The sequence below is a fragment of the Callospermophilus lateralis genome, chromosome 14, assembly GCF_048772815.1.
Source record: "Callospermophilus lateralis isolate mCalLat2 chromosome 14, mCalLat2.hap1, whole genome shotgun sequence".
Classification (NCBI taxonomy): Eukaryota; Metazoa; Chordata; class Mammalia; order Rodentia; family Sciuridae; genus Callospermophilus; species Callospermophilus lateralis.
This window is the reverse complement of record NC_135318.1, coordinates 96,429,171-96,453,930: the sequence shown is the minus strand read 5'-3', so window position 1 is coordinate 96,453,930 and position 24,760 is coordinate 96,429,171. Positions and strand designations below refer to the sequence as shown.

Genomic DNA, 24,760 nt, shown 5'->3' with positions numbered 1-24,760 from the left:
CAGATTAAAAATCAGCTGACGTGTTAGTGAGAAAGACCTTCAGGTAGGGCCCAAAAGCATACTGGGGATGTTCCAGGAACAAAATGGTGACAGTCCAGTTGATGTAAATGAAGCCCAGAGAACTGCAGCAAGAATGAACATCAAAGACCAGGCTAGCCAGGTCCTGGAGCCGGGGCCTCCCAAGAGCTTTGACTTTGATCCTGAGATGGAAGCCACTGCAGGAGGGAAAAGAAATATTTCATGTTTTAAATGAATCATTGTGCATCTTTGGTTAACAATAAAGGTATAAATTTATGTCAAATATAAAGCAAAGACCACCAAGTTGCTGAGTTTATATACTTGCCAGGCATGGAATCTAATCAGGGGAAAAGTTCAAGGCCTGGAAACTCATCAGGGGAAAATCTCAAGAATCAGGAAAAGTCCTGGCTTTTTAAGTGCTAGAAAGAGGAAAGCGGGGGTGAGGTGGGGGGAGTGTTTCATGGTGGTTGTTAATCAAAGGTTGAAAATCAACACTCTGGGGTGGAACAGCATTGATAAAGCATGTCTCTTTGTTCAATGGGCAGAAACAGAGTTCAGGTAGGTCTTAGAAGGGCCTGTCAATGGGGTCAAAGTCCACAGACCTTTGTCAGCTTCAGTTGGTTAGCACCAGGTATGGTATAACATAGCATTCCATTTTGACATCTAATAGGCAAGTGCTGTAAGTAGAAATTTTCCCTTTTACAGGTGGAAACAGGAGGATCTATTCGGAATCTCTAGTGGAAAGCCAGGCAGCTCTTGCTGCAGTGGAGGTAGTGAGATTCTGGATGTAGAATGACTTCCAGGGTGGGTGTTGACCTGTGTGGACAAATGTTAGAGTCATCTTGGAGATAAGAAGGGCTGTGGGTGGAGCAGGTTTGGGGGAAGGATTTCGCATTCATGTGCGTTTAAGATGTCTATTAGACCCATGAGGGCAACAGCAAAAAGACAGTAAAGTCTGGCTGGTGACATGAAGTTGAAACTTGAAAGGATCCAGATGGTGTTGAATGGCAGGAGACTGGGTACATTCACCTGGGGAGCCAATGAAACAGAACTCCAAAAAGTCCAACAGTATTCTTTCTTCCTGGTTCCAAATTTAATACATATATTTGTATATATACATATTTGATATACATACATATATTATACACATGTATGTGTATAATGGATATATGTGTATAATAGAATAATGAAAGTGTTCTTGTAAGCCTTCTAAAATACTTTTGGAATGATGGAGGGGTATAAGTTGATCAACGAGTTGGGCAGAGTGACGCAGTAATGCCAACAACTCCAGAGGCAGAGGCTGAGACAGGAGGATGACTAGTTCAAGGTCAGTCTTAGCAAGTTAGTGAGACCCTGCCTCAAAAAAAAAATTTTTTTTTTAAAAAGGGCTGGGTATGTAGCTTAGTGGCAAAACAACCCTGGGTTCAATCCCCAGTACCAAAAAATAAATAATAAAAAAGAAATTGATCAACGATGTTTGAAAGTCCACTGTGCCTAGTGTTTTTAAAAAGGCATAATAATAATCGCTTTTGACAATCTTCTATGAGCAAGGCACTATTCTATATGTTTTATAAACACATCTTGCTTAATATCTGCAAATTTCTTAGTTACAAAACCCATTTTACAGATAAGGAGATGGAGGCCAGAAAAAAAATCAAGTAATTTGCCCAGCATCCATTCCATTTGGCTGGAATTGAAGCCAAAATGTATTTGAGTCTCTTATAACTCCACCTCCAGTGGTAATTTACTAATGTGGGTAGAGAGCAAAATGAACAGAAACTGAGGTGTCCCCACAGATTGCAACTCTTGGCATGAGTCAAGTTAGTGCGATGGTCTTCAGCCTGGAGCCTGTTCCCAAATCCCCCATTTGTCAAAACAACAATTGCAGTTTGTTACAGAGGCCTGGCTAGTGGGGGAGGGGCAACAAACCAGGTCTGGCCACTCCCAAAACCACACAGAAAAGAAAACTTTAATTGATATGGCCATACTGGGAAGACAAAAATTAGATTCAGCAGCTCAGCCCTGTCTCCAGGGTGCTGTGCTAACAGGGCCTTAGGTTTTAACAGGGGAAGAGCGCACACTTTGGCAGCACACATACTAAAATTGGTACAATACAGAGAAGATCAGTATGTCCCCTGTGCAAGGACATGCAAATTTATGAAGCATTTCACAAATTAAAAAATACAGGAAGTAAGAATTTGGGGAGGGTGAGGCAAGAGGTTAGTATAATCAAGCAGTCTTGGTCAAACTGTGGTCTGATTGATCAATCTCTGTTCTCTTTCTGTGAGGCGATCAGGTGGCTCTGGAGAAGTTCTGTGTCACTGGAGGGTGGAGGGCAATTTCCACTGGTTGCTCAGGATGTGCATCTATCAGACCTGTGATTCTGAAAGGGGGCAATGACTGGGGACTTCCAGGCACCACTTATAGGGGTCTGAAGTTGGATGCTGCAAATCTTCAAGGGGGACAATTGAGGTTAGCTAAATTACTAAGTTATTACCAGTGTTTAGATGAATGCTTCTTAAATGATTAACATGTCTAACTGCAGAGCTGAACAAGAACTAGACCCAAAGTTTAAGATAGCAAAGGAGTCAGATATAAGATGAAGGCAGAGAGGCCAGGCTTTATCCTACTTTTAGTTACTATTGGGCATATGCAGTCCTGAAGAGTCACTGTTTTTAGCAAAGGTAACCTAAAATGCTATTAACTTTCTAAACCTAGAGTCTCTGACTCCTCAGATCTGGATTGTGGCTTGCTAATTTGCATTTCCACTGAGATTCCAAGTGCTGCTGCTAGGGATAACACTTTGAGAAACACTGGTTTAGCCCGTAGCAGGTTTTCCCTGCCAGCTAAATAGCCTCTACCTTCCACATGCCCAGGTCTCTTGAAAGCCCAAAAGAGAAAGGAAGTTCATAACTCAGCTGCAGGAGGGTCTGGAGGATCTGGAGACACTTGAGTGTCCTGGCAGGGAGCAGATGGTGGGACAACAGTGGCTCAACTCCAGGAGCTTGCCAACATGCAGGTTAGCAAGTTGTCTAAACGATAACTTCTTTTACTACTATATTATACTACCAGTGGTCTCATCAGCCTTTCCTGGCAAGAAACTTCCATCTCTTGTGAAGAGAGAGTTCAGTTATGGTAGTTCTTTAAAGCTTACCCAACTAGTGGAAGGGTGCCTTTAAGAACAAGAATATAAACTTAAAAATAAACAACTAGTTGCTGAGCCTTGGGAGAAACTTGTGCAAGAGGGGTACTGCAGCCTAAGCCTCATTAGCTTCATGGGATTGAGTTCTGATCAAACTTGTCTGTATATGTCTAAGCTCCAATTATAGACATATGCAAGTTATTTCCCATGAGACTCCTGTGCTTCAGGCTAATATAGGAAGTGGTTGATTCCTGCCTAAGCGAACTTGAGCTTTCATGGTTGGAGAGGCTTGTTTGCCTTGAACCTGGCAATGGGGGAAGGGCTACTGCCTCCACACTGCCTCAAGTAGGACCCAGTTGAGGGACTTATCCTTGAACTTGATTTTTTTCCATGAGTTCAAAGCCTTTTAGAAATCTTTCCTTTTTTAAAAATTCATCCTCAGCCTTTAAAATTTTTTTTTCTTTTTAATTGAGACAGCCCAGACTGGCCTTGAACTTGCAATCCTTCAGCTTCCGCCTCCTAAATTGCTAGGATTATAAGCATGCCTATCGCGCCTGTCCCTTAACTAAAGTCTCTGAAATCTTTTCTTATCTGGTTTGTTCTAAGACGGGCAAACCTGGCTTTGTGAATATAGTGACACACTGGGCCACCAGCTGAGCCAAGTAAAAGGGTGCTGGACTAGGAGTTGGGGGCAAGACTCAAAGATGAGTAAAGAGTGACTCCTCCACATCCCCAGGAACACCAAGAACCTCAACCTGAGATGGAAAAGGCATCTAAGAGACATGATGTGGCTTGTGAAGGAGACAGCGTTTGATTTGGGCCTTTTAAGAAATATAGTTGTAGACGCGTCTGAAGAAGCATTCCTAGACAGAGAAAGCCAGCATGGCCCCTGTGTGTGTGTGGGTGTTTGTTTTATTTTTCTCTCTCCTAAAGAACACTCTCCCTCCAGGGTCTTGGGGCAAGAAGGGCACAGGCCAGAGGATGCCAAGAGTAATGGGGAACCACGAAGATGAGGAGTCCCAGTCCTGAAGCCCACCAGGACCTGAGTCAGATCCGGGGTATTCTCGACGTCAAAGCGACCTAAAGGCAGAAGCGCCATCAGAAGGAATCACTGAAATGGATTTTTCGCGCTTGGCCTGGGGTCTAGACCGGCACTCAGGCACCTGGAAAGTTCTCGCATTGCAGCAAAGACTAGAGCGCCCCGGCGTTGGAGGCGCGGCTGAAGCTCCCTGGAGCCCCGCCGCCCCGCCCCAGCCCCAACCCCAACCCCAACCCCAGCCCCAGCCCCAGCCCCGCCCACGCCCACGGCGGCTGCGCGGCGGGGCTGCCAGTCTCCACGTGATAGCCGTCACGCTTCCACGAAGCGTAAGCGGCCATCATAAGTCCTGGCGGCCGGGCCTGAGCCTGCCTCCCTTCTCTGTGGCCGGGCAACGATGATGGGGTCGGGTTGTGTGGTCCCAGACCCGTCTGGCCGATAAAGCCGTGAGTCTCCGAGAGCGGTACAAGTAATTGGGACCCACGGACTCTCGGGCGGAAAGACAGGCCCAGGTGTCGGCACGGCGGGGGCGGTGCCCAGAGCCGAGCCCCGCCCCTCGCAGGCCAGCGCCCAGGGCCCGCGGTCCTTGCCCGTTTCCAGTATGGCCGCCCGCTGTGCTTGACCCGCGGCCTCTCCGTTCCGGCTCCTCGTAGGCGATGCTGAGGCCGAGGCCGTGACTGACACTCTCGCTTACACGCACGCACGGACCCAGACCCACGCCTGAGCCCGAGCCCTGGGCCCGGAACCGCTGTCGCTCCCGGCACCGCGGCCGGATCCCGGACCACGGCTCCCGCGCCGCCGCGTCGCCGAGAAGGGCCGCGCCGGAGCTCGAGCGCGGCGGCCCCCGGCCGGCAGCGATGGGGAAGCGGGCGGGAGGAGGAGCAGGAGCCGCCGCCGCCTCCGCGTCCGCCGGGACCGGGCTGGAGCCCGCGGCCGGCCGCGGCGGGGGCCCGCGGAGCGCGGCCGCCGGCTTCCTGGGAGCGCTGCACCTGGTGATGACCCTCGTGGTGGCCGCGGCGCGGGCCGAGAAGGAAGGTGAGTGTCCGCCGCCGACACCCACTGCCGCTGCGCTGTCACCGCTCTCGCGGAGGCCGCCTCTGGGCTGCGACCGGGGAGGCCGCGTCGGCCCCGGCGCAAAGTTGGTGGGTCGAGTCCCGTCCCGGGCCGCGAACTTGCAGCTCGGAGGCCAGCTCGCCGCGTCGGCCGCGCGGAGTTGCTCCCGGGCTCCGTGGTCTCTTCCCCTTGTCCCCTGTCACTGCCATTTCCAAACTTCCCGAGCTCGAATGTTCTTGCCGCTCGGCCCGCTATGCTGTGTAGGAGGGGCATAGTTTTTTAGCTCAATTGTTGCTAATAGGTAAATCTTGGGACACTTTTTTTGGGGGTAGGGGGTGTTGCATTTTTAATAACGGCGTGCAGACGGAGCTCACTTTAAAAGTCATGGTAAAAATAGCAAGATTGGTGAAAAGTCTTCAAAACACGGCTTCCAAAATTTGAATCTGTTCAGACGTCTCTTTGAGGGTAGTCTTGTTTCTTTGGCTTCCTTCTTCACTATCGCTTTGCGGTAGTGGTGATCCTTTAGCTTGTTAGTAGGTCTGAGTACAATTCCATTTAACTCTCTAGTAGCTATTGAAAGCCAGTTTGTTTCTTTCTTATTTTAAAGTCACATATAATTCGGTGCCTCTCTCTTTGATGTGTAAGAGTTTAAAATCGAGTAAGTTTTCAGCTTGCAAATCTTTTAACTATAATTTACAGTTAAGGGCTGTCCCCTATTTTTAAAACTCATTAGTGTTGTCTGACTGTAAAACTGGCGCTTTGATGGGGTCAGAAGTTATTTTAAAATCCTGACCACCCAATTTGTGTAAATTTGTCTCTACTACCTGTTTTTGAGCCTAGGGGAATATAAGTGGTTATAGAGCTGTAATGAAGAAGTCACTAAAAGTGATTTTTTTTTTTTTTTGTTTAAGAAAACTTGGCAGTTTAGCTTCTATTTGACATTAACTCCACAACAAAATAATTTCTTGCCATGGTGACTTTAGAGTTGATGTTCTACTTGCTTTTTAATGTTATTGAAGGCCACAGCAAATGCCAACCAAATTAGAGATCAAGTGTAAATGTGCTTCAGTTTACCATTTATTTTTGTTGAAAACATAGGTTACATTCCCTCACTTTCTAAGCAGCCTTAGCTTGGGTTAACATAGGTGGAAATTTTTCAGACAGTCGCCATCTATACCAAGGATTAATTGACAGAGGTAAGATTATTTCCAGGATAGAATATTGCTGCTTTAGGATTAGTCAGGCCTAATCATCATTGTTTACAGATGTGCAGTTATTGAGTATTCTTACTGTTGCCCGTCCTAGACGTTCGGGCATGTCAGGGTGTTCTGTAAACCCACAGTGGTGCAATAATTTAATGGGCACGTCTCTTTGACTTCACACAGACCTGGTGGGGGTGTTGTGTTCTTGTCTTCCTGTTCCTTTGCTTACCTTCCACAGTGCCAGGCACATAGAAGGCACTTAGCCTTTGAGTGAATGAATGTCTTCATGAGCTGTAGCCCAGGGAACCAGAGTCATGATGGAGTGTAGTAAAGTGTTAGATTTGTATTATCCTTCTGCATATCTTCCCAACAGCCATTTTATATGCTAAATCTCCTTGTTCAGTTAAGTAAACAAACCTCTTGTTTGACAACTATCAGCCTAAAATATATTTGCTAAGTTCTCATTTGTGTAATTTCCAAGTTCTAGCACACCTCTCTAATATCCTTAAATGTATGTAAGGCTCATCCAGGAGAATAGCTTCCAAAGTGTTAAGTGGAAAAAGAAGTGGTTCAGCCAGCCAGTGGTCCCGGTTAAATCACGCCTTTGTGGCCCCTGCAGTATCTGTATCAACAATGTGTGTGAGCAAAGTAATGTAGAACATAGGCCTCTGCCCATCATTAACGGGTCTGGTTCTAATCAAATATTCCCTAAGATATCCCTACAAATGGCCTGGGCTATAAACTTTCTTGCTGATCAAATGCCAGTGTTTTTGAATAAGTAGGGGAAATGCCATTGATTTTTCTTACATGATTGTGACACTGTGAATTTGACATCTGATGTGGTGCAAACATAACATTTGCCCTAAAAGAGTGTTGTTGGGGCTTTTCAGCAAGTCTGGGCAGATTTCTGAAGATAGCTCAGTTGAGTTTGTCTGTTTATCCCCTGAGGATTCTTTATAGCTAAACTAATTTTCTGGGTATTTTGTATGTTTGTGTATTTTTTCTGCATTGCAGTAGAATTTCACTAGGAAATCTTCTAAAGAAAACTCAAAGAAAAGGGATACTTTTCTTTGTATCCCTTTTTTTACACTTAACACTTTGGACACTTATCTTTGTGTCCCAAAGAAAAGCTGCAGACATAGCTAAATTGTCTAATGCAGTTTTTTGTGTTTGAACTAAGTGTTTTCTTTTTTGAGTTGGAGCATGAGCCATTTCTTGTCCTAACATCCTGTGTCTTTTAACATTCCTGTATCTTAACATCCATCTTAACTGATCTTGGGGTGTGTTATCGCTAGTCCAGAGGAAAGGGATCTTTGACACTGTTTGGGCTGTGTTCAAACGTTTGTAAGGACTTTGAAATAATTGCCAGAGGTGGAACTTACTATAATTACTACAGATAACTCACTTATTCTGAGTTGGTGTCAAGATCTTTCTTGAGGCTAGGATCTAGATACTAAGAATAGTGAGTGTATGTGTGTGGAAGAGAGTGAAAATATATTAAAAATATGTAGAGTGAAAATATTTCTGTCTGTATATATTTGGATACTTTTTAGTTTCTTTTCAGCTATAAATCAGCCCATTATGACAAGCAAATAAGAGTTAATTCAAAAAAGCCTCTTACGTATAACATAGTTTGATGGTGAAATGGGTTTTTGGAAGGCACGGTGCCTTTTAATTTATGATAAAGGAGCTATAATGTAGATATCTATTAAATGTAAACTTGGACATTTTCCATGGTTGTTTCAGTTCCTGAAATTTAAATCTGAATGTCACATGTGTTATCATTAATTGGCGATTGATGGCAGGGTAAAGTTTGACACTCTTTATTAGTACTTAAAATTTTTTTGCTGGTGCACTGTAGTTGGGTGTACACATATTTGTTTTAAGCTATATTTGTGGCATAAGTGCTGAAGAATGGTAGAAAGGATTTTCTACAGAGCATAAGGACAAGTGCTTAGGACTAAGGCCAGAAGAATAGAGATACAAATGGAATAGTGATTTGCCTTAGGGTAGTAGAATTGATTGGGGAGAGATTTTTTTTTTCTTAGCCAAATTATTACTTTATAATGTCAAGATATATTTTAAGGAGTCTTTCTGAAGAGTGAGATACTCCCTTTGTGTGGAGCTAGAGAGACTACCTTTTAGGGCCTACAAAAAGAGAAATTACTAAGCACTTTACTAATGAATTTCAGTGTTTCCTAAATGCTGCTGCGCCCTGTGAGGAGGACTGGAGACCATAGTGGGAAGCATTGGCCTCCCTCCTCTGGCTGGTAACTGTTTTCCTCTGCATTGTCATTCTTACAATGGAGCTCCATAGGCACCTGCCCAAAAGCTCAGCTTTGGGAGCAGACGTAAAATTGTCCAATTTGCCATCCAGGGAAGTGATCACTACATTTGGGGGAAAAATGAAGTCTTTGCTGGTCTTTGATACTTTAAACTCACCTCATGTAACCTGAGCTTTCTGAGAGCTTTGCCATACTAAGAGGTCCCCTTACTGTCTGACCTCAGCAGCACTGGGCCCAGTTTTTATTCTGGATTTTGGACATCTTTGTGTCCCAGCTGTCCAGTTGCCCATCATATGTCCTTGTCCATTTGTGTCCAGGCCAGGGTTATCTGGCACCACCTTAGTTACCCAATTTTTATTAATGCCACCATTATTCTTCTGCCACAGCAGACTCATTTTTGACCCTTTACCCAGTAGTATCAGTGCCTGTGATGCCCTGTGTCCCTCAGCTCTCCCTTGCCGTTTGGTCTCCAGCTGGGGCACTGCAGGAGGCTCTTGCTACTCTTCCCATTTCTGTTCAGTCTTGGTGCTCCTCTGAACTCCAGATGTCTTGGCTACTCACTCATCTTGACAGTCATGAACTGCCCATTTAGATACTGAAACAATTTCACCCAGACTGGAATTTCTATAGGTCAGAACCTCTGTCAGCATCTGCAGTGAGTACATAGTTTTGAATGAAGATTTGCCTAAAATGACCTCATCCTCCATTTTTTATACCTGTTACTTAGGTTTAGAGTCAAGAGTACAGGTAAAGGCAGGAGGGTGCAGTGACATAATCCCCATGACTCAGGAGGGTGTGGGGAGGATTTCAAGTTCAAGGCCTCTTGCAATTTAGCAAGAAGACCCTGTCTCAAAATTTAAAAAATGTAAAAAATGATTAGGGTTGTAGCTGAGTGGTAAAGCACTCCTGGGTTCAGTCCCCAGTACAAAATAAATAAGTAAACAAGAAACCTACAGTTGAAAACCTCAACTTAGGTGCAGATGTCATTAGGAAGTCTGCTGTAGTAGGACATGGAGCGATGCCACCTTTGTCTTCCCCACATGTTGCTTCTGCTTGTAATTAAAATGAACTTCGGAAACTTGCCCGACCATCACCCACGTGGCTTTTGGATTTTAAGATTTTCAGATTCTCTTAAAACCCCAGTGTGTAGATTATGCATGAACCTGAGGCTTCGAGAGGTTAATATACCCAACATTAGGTGGGCACAGTGGTGCTCACCTGAATCCCAGCTACCTTAGAGGCTCAGGCAGGAAGAGCACAAGTTAAAGGCCAGCCTAGTCAACTTAGTGAGGCCATGTCTCAAAACTCAAAAAGACTGGGATGTGGCTCAGTGATAGAGTGCTAGTCTAGGACACACAGCATTTGGGTTCAATCCCCAGTACTGTCTCCGCAGCCTTTTGGCAATGGAGCTGATAAATGATAGGGCCGGGATTCCATCCCAGCTCATCTGTCCTTAGAGCCAAATCCTGAAAAATACTTAAGGATGTACATTTTATTATATTATGTACCACCTGGCAAAAGAACAGACATGCCAGTTTGTATAAAACCAGTATATTAAGTATTAAAGTGAAGGGTCCTTTCTTGGATTTTTGTCGTTGTTGTATTTTGTTTTGTTTTCTTAGAGCTCTGTAGTTATACATAGTAGTTGGGTTCATCCCAACATGGGTTTTTGTTTTTAGGCAGCCATATTCTGTCAATTTGTTAACCATTAAAATGCTTACAGGGACTGGGGTTGTGGCTCAGTGGTAGAGCGTGCACCTTGCACGCGTGAAGCACTGGGTTCAATCCTCAGCACCTCATAAAAATAAGTAAAGGTATTGTGTTCATCTACAACCAAAAAGAATATTAAAATAAAATGAAATAAAATGCTCACAGCCCATTCTGGATCATGAAGGACTTTAGAAGGAAATAGATGAGTGGATAATCCAAGAAAATGAGCATTTGATGTTGGGAGCTCCTGTTTTTGATGATTCTGGTGCCTGGTTCTGTCACTTAGGTTAAGGTTAAGCAATATTGCATTCTGTGAATACACCTTAGCTCTAGATTGCTGTGACATTAGTCTAAAGATATTGGATGTTCTTAGAAGTTGTTCCTGGGTCGAAAGACACTGAGACATTACAAAGGCTGTAGTGGAATTGGCATTTGTTTGAAGGGAAATTTCTTTCAGAGTTAATATCCAAAGCTTTCAGAAGAAGTTCATTTCTAGTTTTTTGTTCCTTCTCTACAAAGTTGTTCAAGAATTGGCCTTTGCTGGTTGCTGCATTCATTTTATAGCATACAACACATAGGGCAGAGGTCTGAAAAATGTATAAGGTCATGACAGAGTTAGGAAACTTACTATTTGGTTTTACTTATTAAAAATTTTTAATTGTGGTAAAAACACGTAAAATTTGCCATCTTAATAATTTTTAAGCCAACAGTTCAGTAGTGCTAATTATGTTCACATTGTTGTGTAACAGATCTCCAGAACTTTTTCATCTTACAAAACTGGAACTTCTATACTCATTAAACAACTCCCCATTTTCCCCCCCTCACCCACACAGCCTGGTAAACACTATTTTTCTGTTTCTTCAAATTTATCTATAGATAACTCATAGAAGCAAATCATATAAGATTTGTCATTTTTGACCTGCTTATTTTGTTTAATATAATGTCCATAAAGTTGATTCATCTGTAGCATGTGTCAGAATTTCCTTCTTTTTAAAGGCAGGATAATATTCCATTATATGTATTTGCCGCATTTTGTTCATCTGTGAACACTTGGGTTGCTTCCCCCTCATGACTGTTATGAATGATGCCAAGAGGATGCGGGTCCAGATCTGTCTTCAAGACCTCACTTTCAGTCATTTTGGATATATATCCAGAAGTGAGATTCCTGGATCATATGCTGGTTTCTATTTAATTTCTGCAGCAGTTGCCACGCTGTTTTGCATTGTGTCTGCGCCATTTGCAATCCCAACAGTGTGTGAAGTTTCCAGCTTCTCAACATACTTGCTAACACCGGTTATTTGTTTGGTTTTCTTTTTTGTGGGATGGAGGGTGGATAGTGACTATTTTAATGGCTGAGGGGACCTCATTGTGGTTTTGATTTGCATTACTCTAATGATTAGTGATGCTGAGCATCTTTTCATTTCTTGTTGGCCATTTTTATATATTTAGAGAAGTGTCTGTTCAAGATTTTAATCAGATTTTATGCTTATTGTAGGAGCTCTCTAAATACTGTGGATAGTAACCTCTTATCAGATAGTTTGCAAGTGTGTCCTGTCATTCCACAGGTTACCTTTTCACGGTTTATCAGGTTCCTGATGTAGTCCCTGTAGTCTGTTTTTGCTTATGTTGCCTTTTGGTGTCATATCTGAGATATTATTGCCAAATTCAGTGTCATGAATCTTTCCCTTAATTTTTCTTCTAGGAGCTTTATAGTTTGGGATCTTACATTTAGATCTTTCATGCATTTTTAATTAATTAATTTTTGTGTATGTTGTAAGGATAGAGTCCCACTTCATTCTCCTGTGACATTATGATTTTCCCAGCACCATTTGTCAGAAAAACTAGCCTTTCCCCATTGAGTGGTCTTTGCGTCCTTCCATGAAGAGCTTTTGGCGTCAATGTGAGTGTTTATTTCTAGGCTTTTTATATAATTGCTGTCTCTCTGTGTCTTCAGGCTGGTGCTGCACTGTATTTTGATCTCTGCAGCTTTATGATATGTCTTGAAATAGGAAGTGTGAGACCTCTTAACTTTGTTCTTCCTTTTTAAGATTAGTTTGCCTATTTCAGGTCCCTTGAGATTCTATGGGATTTTTGGATTTTTTTTTTTTCTATTTCTGCAACAACAACAACAAAATGCCATTGGGATTTGAATAGGGATTGCATTGAACCTATCAATCACTTTGGGTAGTATTGACATCCTAAGTCCACCAGTCTATGAACCCAGACTAGCTTACCATTTATTCATGCCGTTAATTTCTTTCAGCAGTGTTTTATACAAATTTTCAGTGTACAATCTTTCACCTCAGTAGATTTATTCCTTAGGTGTTTTATTGTAAATCAAAGATGCATTTTTAGTATATGACTAATAGATGTGAATATGTGGGGTTTTTTTTTTTAAGAGAGAGTGAGAGAGAGAGAGAGAATTTTAATATTTATTTTTTAGTTATCGGCGGACACAACATCTTTGTTTTATATGTGGTGCTGAGGATCGAACCCGGGCCGCACGCGTGCCAGGCGAGCGCGCTACCGCTTGAGCCACATCCCCAGCCCCTGGGTTTTGTTTTTAATAGAGAAATATTATGTATTTGAAACAAGAAAAAGAACTAGATGCTTAAGATATTTCCTTAGATTACTTGTCCGTAAAATGAACTGTATTTTAAATCATCTTTGATTCTAACAGTTTTGACTATTTTAAAAATCAGTTATAATGATTGCAGAATGATATGACAGTTTGGTTTCTAAAAGCTAATATTTCCTATATAGTTATATTAAAAACTGTCTCAGCAATAAAGTTTGAAAGCTAGTGTAAGCCAGCTTTACTGATTCAAGTTAATTAGCAGTTTGTATGCACAGGATGGCAAAAGGCCCTGCTTGGATTTCTTTTTGGGGAATGATTAAATTGGAAGCAGATTTTTTTAAAGGGAATTATTTATGGTACAGAGGTGCTCTCTATATCTTAACTGTATTTGTAAAGAGCCTTGAGATACAGTTTGTCATTCCAAAAGTGATTTGGTAGAGCAGTATGCTTTCAACAACACTTAGGTAAAATTGGACCTCTTAAAAAAATGCTTCTATGAATTGGTGATGTGGGCTCAGGGCAAGTATTGCTTTTTGGTTAGCAAGTGGAGAATGAAATAGTGGTCTGCACTACCACGATGCGACTTCTCTCTGGGGGCTGGCGCTGCAGTGGTGTTAGTGCAGATACAATGGAGTTCTTACATGTTTAGAGTCATCCTCACTGTATGGGGGACTTTTCTTGGGTTAATGCTAAACATGAAAATAGGTTAAAAATCATAACTAATCAAGTTAATCATAACTAATCAACCAACTTGATAGTTTAACTACAATTTGAACCTCCAATACAATGAGGACTGTATTAAAGAGACATAGGAGGAGGCTGGGATTAGATCCAGTTTTATTGGAATCCTAGAGATTCTTATAAATAGAGAAGAATTTCTGAATACTGTCCATTCCTTCCTAACTGCTTCTGAGTTGATTTATACTTGTGTAATATCATGAGCCTTTGGAGGTTCAGGCCTGCACCCTGTTATCCTTGAATTTAATGTTTAAAGGGGTTTGAAGTGTTGAGTTCTGTACTGGTAAGTATTGTAAGCTTTCTATTCCTGTAACAAATACCTAAGATAATCAGTTTATAAAGAGCAGTGGTTTGCATTTGCTCACAGTTGTGGAGGTTTTGGTCCATGCTTGGTTGGTGCTGTTGCTGTTTGGTGGGGAGACTGTGGGGAACAGAGCTGCTCTCTTCATTGCTGAGGATATGAAAGAGAGGGAAAGACTTGGGTCCCCCAGTCTGCTTCTAGGACACATTCCAAATGGCCTAAAACAATGACCCACCTATAAAGGCTCCACCCCTCCCAAACATCCCCTAGCTGGTGAACAGCCTTCCTTACCTTGGGCCTTGGGAGCAGCTGGAAGCAGCTTGCTGATCAAGACTATAAGTGTGCAAGTGGCGAACCCCTTACCCATCAGTTAAAGGTGAAACAGAATTAAGAAAAAGTATTTCTGAAATGGTGATATTGATACAATTTGATTTTAACCATTTCAGGGATACGTAGCAGCACTGTTTGCCTATAATTGCCTGAGGGTGCATTTTAATAACCATCCATCACTGATCAGCCATTTTCTTTGTATCAAGCAGGGTGCACCTTAACTGGCGCCATGCTTGATACAAAGCCAACCATGCACAGGCTGAAACCTCCAAAACTGAGCCAAAATAAATTATTTTTCTCTATAAGCTGACTATCTTAGGTATTTGTTACAAGAATAGAAAGCAGACAACACCTACCAATTCAGAGCTTAACACCCTGAACCCCTTCAGATGCCTTCCTTTTCATTCTCTCCTGAGTCCCACATGGGTGACAGCTCTCTCTCTACCACCAAAAACTGTTTTGGTGGTCAGTCCTGCTGGACTGCTGGGGGGTACTTGTTTATGATAGATTAACTACAATTTGAACCTCCAATACAATGAGGCAGTCCAATACATAATAGTTCTTTGTGTACAGACAACTCAGAGGTGGATTTTGGAAGTTTTTTGTTTTTTGGGGTTTTTTTTTGCTTTTATTTTGGAAGTTTTGGGGGTGTAGGTACTGGGGATGGAACCCAGGGGCACTTAACCACTGAGCCACATTCCTTTTTCTTTTTCTCTTTTTTTTTTAATTTTTTATTTTTTTGAGACAAGATCTTGCTAAATTGCGGAGGGAAATTTTTTTAATTGCACAAAATTCATGTTGATTATAAGACAAATTACAAAATATAGTTTAGTAAATGAAAAATCATAACTAATCAACCAAATTTAGACATCCACGTTTTAGTCTCTGTCCTTTTGTGCCATTCTTCCCTGCTTTACCTCCCTTGTTCCTATTTTGAAAAACAAGTGTTGCCAGGTTGCCTCTAAGGAGAGCTCTATCAGCCTAGGAAGGCTGCGGGGGTGCTCAGCTCCCGCCTTGTTTGCCACCATTCTCAAGTTCTTAACCAATCTGCCCATAAAGCAGATTGTTTTAATTGATTTTAAAACAATTACTAGTAAGATGAAGAAGCACTTATACATTTGTTGGATTTTTGTATTTCTGTTGTGTTGCTTGATCAAGTCTTTCATCATTTTTCCCTTTGGTGTTTTGAGGTTTTCTTTTTGACTTAAAAGAATGCTGAATTAAGGACAGTGTTTTCCAAGTTTCTATTTTTAATTTGAATTTTTTTGTGTATTTCTCTTTTGAAATTTATCTGCCAAACTTATAACTCTTTCTTGTGGTTTCTGCCTTTGTTGTACTGCCTTAAAAGCCCTGTGCTTGAAGATTGTATATTCACCAATATTTTTTCTATGTGCAAATACCTACCTTCAGAGTGCATTGCTGTCAGGTGGGAGTCTGGTCTTGAATGGTTAGTCAGTTTCCTTATACTGCCGCTTGTCGAATTATATACAGAATTTCCTTTTTGTTCAAATTGTTATATACTTGGATCTGTTTCTTGATTTTCTGTTTTTACCCTCACATACATATTTGTTTCTTTTTAAAGTGATGTTAAGTAATATAGATTTTTTGTGAATTTCATTAGCTGGCTTGGCATGTCATCTCGTTTCCCTAAGTTATTATTTTTTCCATAAGCATTTTCTTGTGTATCTTTATTTTATTCCCCATGAACCCTAAATTATTTGGTGGAAACAAACTTAATTTTTTTTTAAGAGAGAGAGAATTTTTTTAATATTTATTTTTTAGTTTTCGGTGGACATCTTTGTTTGTATGTGGTGCTGAGGATCGAACCTGGGCCGCACGCATGCCAGGCGAGCGCACTACTGCTTGAGCCACATCCTCAGCCCAAACTTAAAAGTTTTTTTTAACTAAATTGCTTTAAAATGTTAGCTAAATTTGGAACTGGTTGACATCTTATAATGTTCTTTTTCATTTTTCCATGTATGTACATATATGTTAAGTTCAACCACATGAAATTGGCATTTTTGTAGGTCCAGATTAATTAAATAACAACGTAACATGTTTCAATTTCTGCATTGGCCAGACCTGCAGAACAGCGTTAAACATGAGTGATGATGGCAAAGCGCCCTGATCTTCTGTGGTCTTTGGAGAAATACCTTGTGTTTCTTTGTCAAGTATAGTCATGGCAGGTGGTTGAGGTTAGATGTTCTTGATAATAGGAAGATTCTCATATTTTTAAAGAGTTTTAGGCTTAAGAGTTGTCAGGGGTAGAGGTTTAATTTTATCTGGTGAAATTATGTTACACGTTTTGACTTGGAACTGTTGATTTTGGCTGGAACAGCTATAGCAGCAGTTCTCTGAGCTCACTGAGCTCTGGCATGAAAATTTGTGGCCCATGCTGGCTGGATGGGGCCACGTGCAGCTGCCAGGCCACATCTGTTTGTGCCCTCTAGCTGGCGTGGTGTTTTTATGTTGTGGGCTTTTTTTTTTTTTTTCCCCCTCCAAACCAAAACTTTTTAAAAAGTTTTGAAATATTTCAGACAATAGCAAAATCTACCCATAGTAGCAACAACATGATTTTAATAATAAAAAATATGCAGAATCTGGTAAAAAAAGAACAGAGAAGTAGATCTGAACCGAAGATGCTCATTGTGCTTCAGATAGAATTTCAGTTTTTTTCTCATTGAACTTGATATTTTTAAAAATACCAACAAACCTTTTTATGGAGTTAGGAAAGTTGATGATGAAGTTTGTATGGAAAAATAAACAAGTAGGAATGCTGAAAAAATGTTGAGAAAGAAGTTGCGCAGGACGGCTGGCACAGCAGTTATTAAAACATACTCTTACTGGATGTGATGGCGCATGCCTGTAATCCCAGCGGCTCAGGAGACTGAGGCAGGAGAATCGCAAGTTCAAAGCCAGCCTCATGGGGCTGGGGATGTGGCTCGCCTGGCATGCACGGGGCGCTGAGTTCGATCCTCAGTACCACATTTAAAAAAAAAAAAAAGATGTTGTGTCCCCCAAAAACTAAAAAATAAATATTAGAAAAAAAAAATTCTCTCTCTCTCTCTTTTTTTTTTTTTTTCCTTTAAAAAAAGCCAGCCTCGGTGAGGTGCTAAGCAGTCAACTTAGTGAGACCCTGTCTGTAAATAAATATAAGAAAAGGGGCTGGGGATATGGCTCAGTGATAAGTGACCCTGAGTTCAATCCCAGGGACCCCTCCCCCTCAAAAAAGAAAAAAAAATACTCTTGCTGAGCACAATGGTGCACACCTATAATCTCTGCTACTTGATAGGCTGAGGCAGAAGGATCACACATTCAGGCCAGCCTGGGCAATTCAACAAGACTCTGTCTTGAAAAGAAAAAAGGCAGATTGGAGATGCATTTCAGTGGTAGAATGCCCCTAGGTTGAATCCCTAATGTCGGAGCAATTATACTTTAACCATATGTAACAGGAATAAGTTCCTAGTGTATAAATAGATACAGATGAATATAAATTTCCACTAATATACATAAGTATATGTGGCTTATGCTTAAAACAACAACAACAAAATCCCTGCTTTCCTTGGATTCTGGGATTTTGGTTTGTGCTGGGCAGAGGGTGTCTCTGTGACCAACTTCAGCTAAAACCCTGGCCCTATGTTTAGTTTCCTGCCGAGGCTGTGGTAAATCACAACTTCAGTGGCTTAAAACAGCCTAAGTTTATTTCTATAGTTCTGGGGGGCAGAAGTCTCAAACAGAGGTGTTGTCCAGGCTGCTGCTTCTAGAGGTATCTAGGGGAAGTCTGTTTCTTTAGAGTTTTCTGGCTTCGAGAGGCTTCCAGCACTCCTTGGTTCCTGGCCCCCTCATCACGTCATGCCATTTTCATGCTTCATTCCACCTTCTGCTCCCATCCCCACACTGTCCGGTACTCTCCTCAGTGTGGTTATATTTGGCCCACCCAGATATAGGATAACCCCTCTACTTTACTTGAATCATGTCTGCCAAGTCCCTTTTGCAATATAGGGAACTCCCTGGATTAACTCCCTGGATTAGGACTTGGACATCTTGGAGCCATCTTTCGGCCTGTCGTAGAGCTCGTAGTGAGCATGATTAGCTATTGGAGAACCACAAATGAAAACCACAGTGAGATCCTACCATACCTGCTAGCATGGCTGCAATCAAAAAGGTAATAAGTGATGGGAAAGGTGTGGAGATTTTGGTAGGCCACATTCTGCTCTTTGGAACATAAGATGGTGCAGCTGCTTTGGAAAACAACGTGGTAGTTCTTCAAAATAAGAAATATGGAGCTACCTTATAACCCAGCAGTTCTGCTCCTAGGTATAACCCACACCAGCTGATAACACACATTTGCTGATAAAAACATACAGGAACACTATTATTCGTAGCAGTCAAAAAGTAGAATCAAAGGTTTATTGACTGATGAATGGATAAGTAAAATGGAATGTTGGCCATCCATGAAAAAGGAGTGAATCCTGGTGCTGCTGCAGTAGAGGTGGCAAGAGCACAGAGCTGCTCCGACCACCAGGGACCCAGATTCCTTTATGCACATTGTCAAGAACTGGCTAATCCTGGGACTGTAGGAGGGAGGTATGGGCATGACTGTTAATGGGTTCAGAGTTTTTTTAGGGTTGGTGGAAATGTTTTGGAATTAGGTACTGATGTTTGCATAACTGTGAATATACTGAACATATGCATTGTGTGCTTTAAATGGGCAAATTATATCTAACAAAGCTACATACAGGTTTACATTTTTGACTCAGCCATCCCATTTCTAGGAAAGATACAATACCTGGGATACACTTACAACATGTGCATACCCACAGGTTATTCATAGTGTGATTATTTGTAAATAAAAAATATAAGAAACTGTAAACGCCCATAGTATAGTTGAATACATTGTTACATCCCTATAGTGGATTAATATTATGCACCTGTAAAAAGGAATGAGGGTGATCTCTAGTATCTGCTGGACTGTGCTTTCCTCAGTGCACTGACAAGCAGAAGCAGCTGGGCCACAGAAGGTGCATGGTGTGCGTTCATGGAACAGTGGTCCACGCCACCCTTTGAATATAAGCTCTGAATATATGCCCCGAGGCTTATATTTTTTTTAAATTTATATATGTATGTATATATATATATATATATATATATATATACACACACACACACACACAAACATGTGTACATGTTTATGTATATGTATATATTTAGTTGTCGATGGACCTTTATTTTTTTTTCATTTATTTATACGTGGTGCTGAGTATCGAACCCAATGCCTCACACCTGCTAGGCAAGTCCTCTACCACTGAGCCACAACCATAGCCCTCTTAGGCTTATTTTTAAAAGACATGCTCTTTTCCTCTTCTCCCTCTCCCTGTCCCTAACCTGGGGGTGAATAACAAGATGACCTTGATTTATCCATGCTTCTCAGGAAGGAGAGTCTGCCCCAGGATCTAAGAAGTGAACCCTAACATACCATCCTGGTGCCGTGGGACACCCGACCAGAGCACACCTGGAATGGAGCCTTTGAGCAGCTCCTTTAAAAGCCCTTTGCTTTCCCTGATGGGCAGAATCACAGCCTCAGGCACAGAAGTCCCCTGTGTTACTCCTTTGCTAGCAAAGCAATGAAACTTCTTTTCCCTTTTTCCTCAAAACCGTGTCCTTGTTATTAAGTTGGTATTAATTGACATTGGGGAGAAGGGCAGAGCTTTCGGTTACACTATCTTAACAAATATTTTTACGAATTTGTGTGTGTGAGTGTGTGGTGGGGGGCATTCTGTGACTTTTAGCACTTGTCTGCCATAGTCAGTATACAGGAGAGTTTCCTCGGCCCTCACAACTCCCTCGTCCTGTCCCAGTGCGCTCAGCCCTGTCTACTTCTGATCCTTGGCAGCCACGGATCTGTTTGCTCTCCATTGCCATAGTTTTCTGTCACGACAATGTCTTATAAATGCCATCATGTGGTATGTGTGATTTTGAGATTGGTTTCTTTTACTTGGCACAGTGCCTTTGAGATTTGTCCAACTCATGTGTATCATTAGTTTGTTTCTTTGTGGTATGGAGTTGTATGAATATATCATTGTTTTTATTCATCTGTTGCTGAAAATTCAGGTGTCCAGTTTTGGGCCATTACAAAGATTCTGTGAACATTTATATGTTAAGTTTTTGTATGTGCATATATTTCTTTTTTTGGCGGGGTGGTAAGTACCTGGGAGTGGGATTTTGGAATTATACGGTAATTATACATGTAACTTGAAAAACTGCTAACCTGATTTCCGCAGTGGTTGTACCATTTTATATTCCCACCAGCACTGTGTAAGAGTTCTAATTCTTGGACGGGGCTATAGCTTAATGGTAGAACATGTTCCTAGCACACATAAGGCCCTGGGTTCCATCCCCAGCACCTTAAAAAACAAAATCCAGTTCTTCCACATATGTCAACACTAGGCATCCAGGGTTTTTTGTCTGTCTGTCTGTCTGTTTTTTAAGCCGGTTAACAGGTATGTATAGTGGTATTTCATTGCAGTTTTCAGTAATTCATTAAGTTTTAGTTTGCCAGTATGCTCCTTTATAGATCATGTCTTTGGTATTGTATCTAAGAAAACTTTGCCTATATCAAGATCACAAAGATTTTCCCATGTTTTCTTCTAGAATTTTTATAGTCATAGGTCTTTTCTTTATAGCTATGATTCGTTTTAATTTTTATATATGACATGAGGTATGGAACCAAGAATTTTTTTTTTAATATAAATGCCCAATTGTTCTAGTAATACTTCGTTGAAGAGGATGTGCCTTTCCCCACTATATTCTTTGCCCATGCTGAAAACCAGTTGCTTATAGCGATATGGGTTATTTCTGGTGTGTCTCTCCCCTTTATTCAAATAAATCTATTTGTGCATCTTGATCCCAGTACCACACTGTTCTTACCATTGTAGCTTTATAATGGCTTCTTTGGTGAGACAGGTCTCACTACATCACCCAGAATGGCCTTAATCTTCTAGGCTCAAGTGATCCTCCCACCTCAGCCTCCCTGTAACCTGGACTGCAGGCTTGCTGCACTGCGCTGCACTGTAATAAATAATTAAAACAGTGTTAACTCCTCCAGCTTTGTTCTTTTTCAGTGTTGTTTTGCCTATTCTATCTCCTTCACATTTCATTATGAATTTTAGAATCAACTTGTCAAGCTTGCTTGGGTTGGTTGGGATTTTGCTGAATCTATAGGGAACTGAAGAACTGATAGCTTGACAATATTTATTTTTCTGGTGCACGAACAAGGATATTTTCTCCAATAATTTAGATCTTCTTTAAGCAATACTTTGTGATTTTCAGTGTAAAAATTTTACATCTTTTGTCAGATTTCTCCAATTGGCGGCGGGGGGGGGGGGGGGCGGGGGGGGGGCGGGGGCGGGTACCAGGGATGGAACTTAGAGGCACGTGACCACTGAGCCACATCTCCAGCCCTCATATTTTACAAATGATACTGTTTTTTTTTTTTAATCTCAGTTCTGATAGTTTATTACTGGAATATAGAGATAAGTTGATTTTTCCCATGTGGATTTTGTATTCTCCAGTCTTGCTTAAGCTGACTTCAGCTCTGTTAACTTTGCTGGGGGTTTCATTGAATTTTCTACATAGATGATTGTGTCTGCAGATAAAGACAGTTCTCCTCTTTTCTGGTCTGGATACCTGTTATTTTTCATGCCAGATTGGACTGCTTGAGGCCTTCAGCACAGGGTGGAATGGAAGTGCCAGGAGTGGGCACGTGTGTCTTGGGAGTGTTCTGCTTCACCCCTCAGCACAGTGTTAGCTGGAAGCTTTTCATATTTTCCTGTTCTTGGATTGAGGAAGTTCTCCTGTGTTTGGTTTGATGAGGGTTGAATTTATCAAAAAACTTTTTGTGTGTCTGTTAGTTTTTTTTTTTTTTTTTTTTTTTAAGGATAACATAATGCATTTCCTAATTGGTCATAATATCCTTTCGATGTATTTTTGAATTTTTTTGACAAAAAGTTTGTTTAGGAGATTTGCATCTTTGGAAATGAGGGATACTGTTCTGTTTTCTTGTAATGTATTTGCTTTTGGCATTAGTTCTTTTCCTTTTTTAATTTTTTGGGAGTGCCTATTTAGAATTGGCTTCATTTCTTCCATAACTATGTGGTAGGAATTTACCATTGAAGTCATCTGGGCCTGGGCTTTTCTTTGGGGGAGGTTTTAGCCACACCATCAGTTTTTAAGTTATAGGGCTAGTCAGAGTTAACCTATTTCTTCTCAAGTGAGCTTTGGTAATTAATGTCTTTTAGAGAATTTGACCATTCATGTAAGTTGTCATGTGACAAACTTGTCTACAGTGTTTCCTTCCTATCTCTTGAATATCTGTAGTATCTGCAGTGGTGATTCCTGATAGTTATAATTTGTCTCCTTTACTCTTGATCAGTCTGATTAGAGTTTTATCAATTTTCATAATCTTCTCCCCCCAAAAGCAGCTTTATCTCTCTCTCTCTTGTTCTATCTCATTGATTTCACTAGGGTATTTATTGTTTTCTTTTACTTACTGATGGTGTAACTTGCTCTTCATTCATCTTCATTCTTGTAGTTTCTTTAGGAAGAAGCTGAGGTCTTTTGATTTGAAGCCTCCAAGCGTTTACCAAGGATCTTCTTGGATCTGTGGGTTTCTAGTTTTTGTTAAGCTTAGGATATTTTCTTCAGTATTTTTTCTATCTTTTCCCAATCCCAGTATAGATTGCAGTCGTCTGTATACTAAGTGCTAAGTGAACCCACTGCTCTGTGTGGCATAGGTGGTCTGCTCTGCTTTCAGGGTTCTTTCTTTTCTGTTGCACAATTGGCCATTCATCCCACCCAGTGCGGTTTTTCACCTCACACATGGTATTTTTGTAGAAGTATAGTTTTGTTCTTTTTTATATCTTCCATTTCTTTCTTTTTGGATCATAGGAGTACAATTGTAATACTTGTTTTATTGTCATATCTGTCAACTAAATAAGAGTTTGTTTTGTGTTTGCATAATGCTAGTTGTTGAACTTGACACCTCATGCTTCATGCTAGGCAAGTGCTCTATCCCTAGAGCTACATCACAGCCCCTGAAGTCTTGCTTTAGGTGGGTCTGGAGCAGTGCTCAGTTTTGGACTATTCTCCATGGCTAAGGCAAGACCCTTGAGAGCACTATAACCAGTATTCCATTAACTGTGTTTTTTTCCAATGTCACTTGGTGGAGGCGATCCCCCACTCACTGTCTTGACAGGGTCACAGTGAGAAAAAGTGTTGGCAAAGCCGCTCTCCCACTGTCTTGACAGGGTCACAGTGAGGATGAATGCTGGCAAAGCCACACTGGTTGGTGGGTAACCGAAACCATGAGACCCTTTTTTATGTAATTGGGACTTTGCATTTTCATGCTTATGTTTCTCACAGTAAATCTTGGGAAAATCTGAAGGATGTAAATTGGTGACATGTTTTATTGATGATTCTGTACTTTGATGATTGTATGGCTGGGGGTCATATCCTGGAAGAATGTAGATCGGTGTGCTCTCAATCATGGTTAAGGAAATGTCATGTCTTGGCAAAGTTTTAAATTATATAATCAATGACGTATTGTGAATCTATAATGATGAGAAAAATTGTAATAAAAAGGGAACCCAGAGAAAGCAGCTTTAGCTCTCTCTCTGGAGATTGCTCAAACGGAACGACTCCTGTCTCATCATCTCGCCGACGCCACTCCTCCTTCAGGACTCCCTGGACCCCGCTGGGGCTGGACCCCGGCAGTCACTGGTGGGGACAGGCACTATTCCTGACCCTGTGTGAATGCCAGGTGCAGTATCTCTGATCCCTCTGTGTGGTTCCTTTCCAAGGGTTGGTTAGTTAACCACATGTGATCAGTACTTTGCCATATACTTGATGGGAACTGTCACTCCTTAGTTTCCCTGTGCATTTCTCTCCTTCCCAGCACTCTGTCCTGTGAACTCTCACTGCTTTGGTTTCCTTGGAGTCTCAGTTTCTGTCTCTTCAACTTGCGGAGTCCACTGGGCGACCCTCCCCGTGCTCAACTCATGGCAGCCAATAAGGAGAGCTAGAAGAGCCAGGACCAAAGTGTAAACCCCAGAGGTGCGCCCCCAGCGAACTACTTCCTCCAGCCACACCCACCTGCCTCTAGTTACCACCCCGTGCAGTTGTCCTTTCAAATTATTACTCAGTTGAATGGATTAATCCACCAGGTAGATAACAGCTCTCATAATCTAATCATTTTACTTTTGAACATTGCTATCTAGTCTCTTGAGTTTTGGGGGGGAGCACTTCTCATTCTGATCATAACACCTACTAACTCAGGGCAGTAAACTGAGGGAATGGTAGGACTCATCTTC

General features: G+C 41.6%; 1 protein-coding gene and 1 non-coding gene across 3 annotated transcripts in view; both read left to right on the top strand.

The window, feature by feature from the left end:
• The first annotated feature begins 2,091 nt into the window (after positions 1–2,091).
• Positions 2,092–2,195, top strand: LOC143380808 (U6 spliceosomal RNA). Its single transcript, XR_013088690.1, has one exon. It is a non-coding gene; the product is annotated as a U6 spliceosomal RNA (small nuclear RNA).
• Positions 2,196–4,565: 2,370 nt separating this feature from the next.
• The window catches only part of Tmem131 (transmembrane protein 131), a 168,557-nt gene continuing 148,362 nt past the window's right edge, over positions 4,566–24,760 (top strand). The window contains exon 1 of one of the 2 annotated variants that reach the window (XM_076833104.1): positions 4,566–5,231. In XM_076833104.1, coding sequence (XP_076689219.1) covers positions 5,054–5,231 — 178 coding nt within the window. In that variant the 5' untranslated portion in view covers positions 4,566–5,053. The remainder of the gene's footprint in view (positions 5,232–24,760) is intronic. The other variant, XM_076833102.1, reaches the window with a different exon arrangement.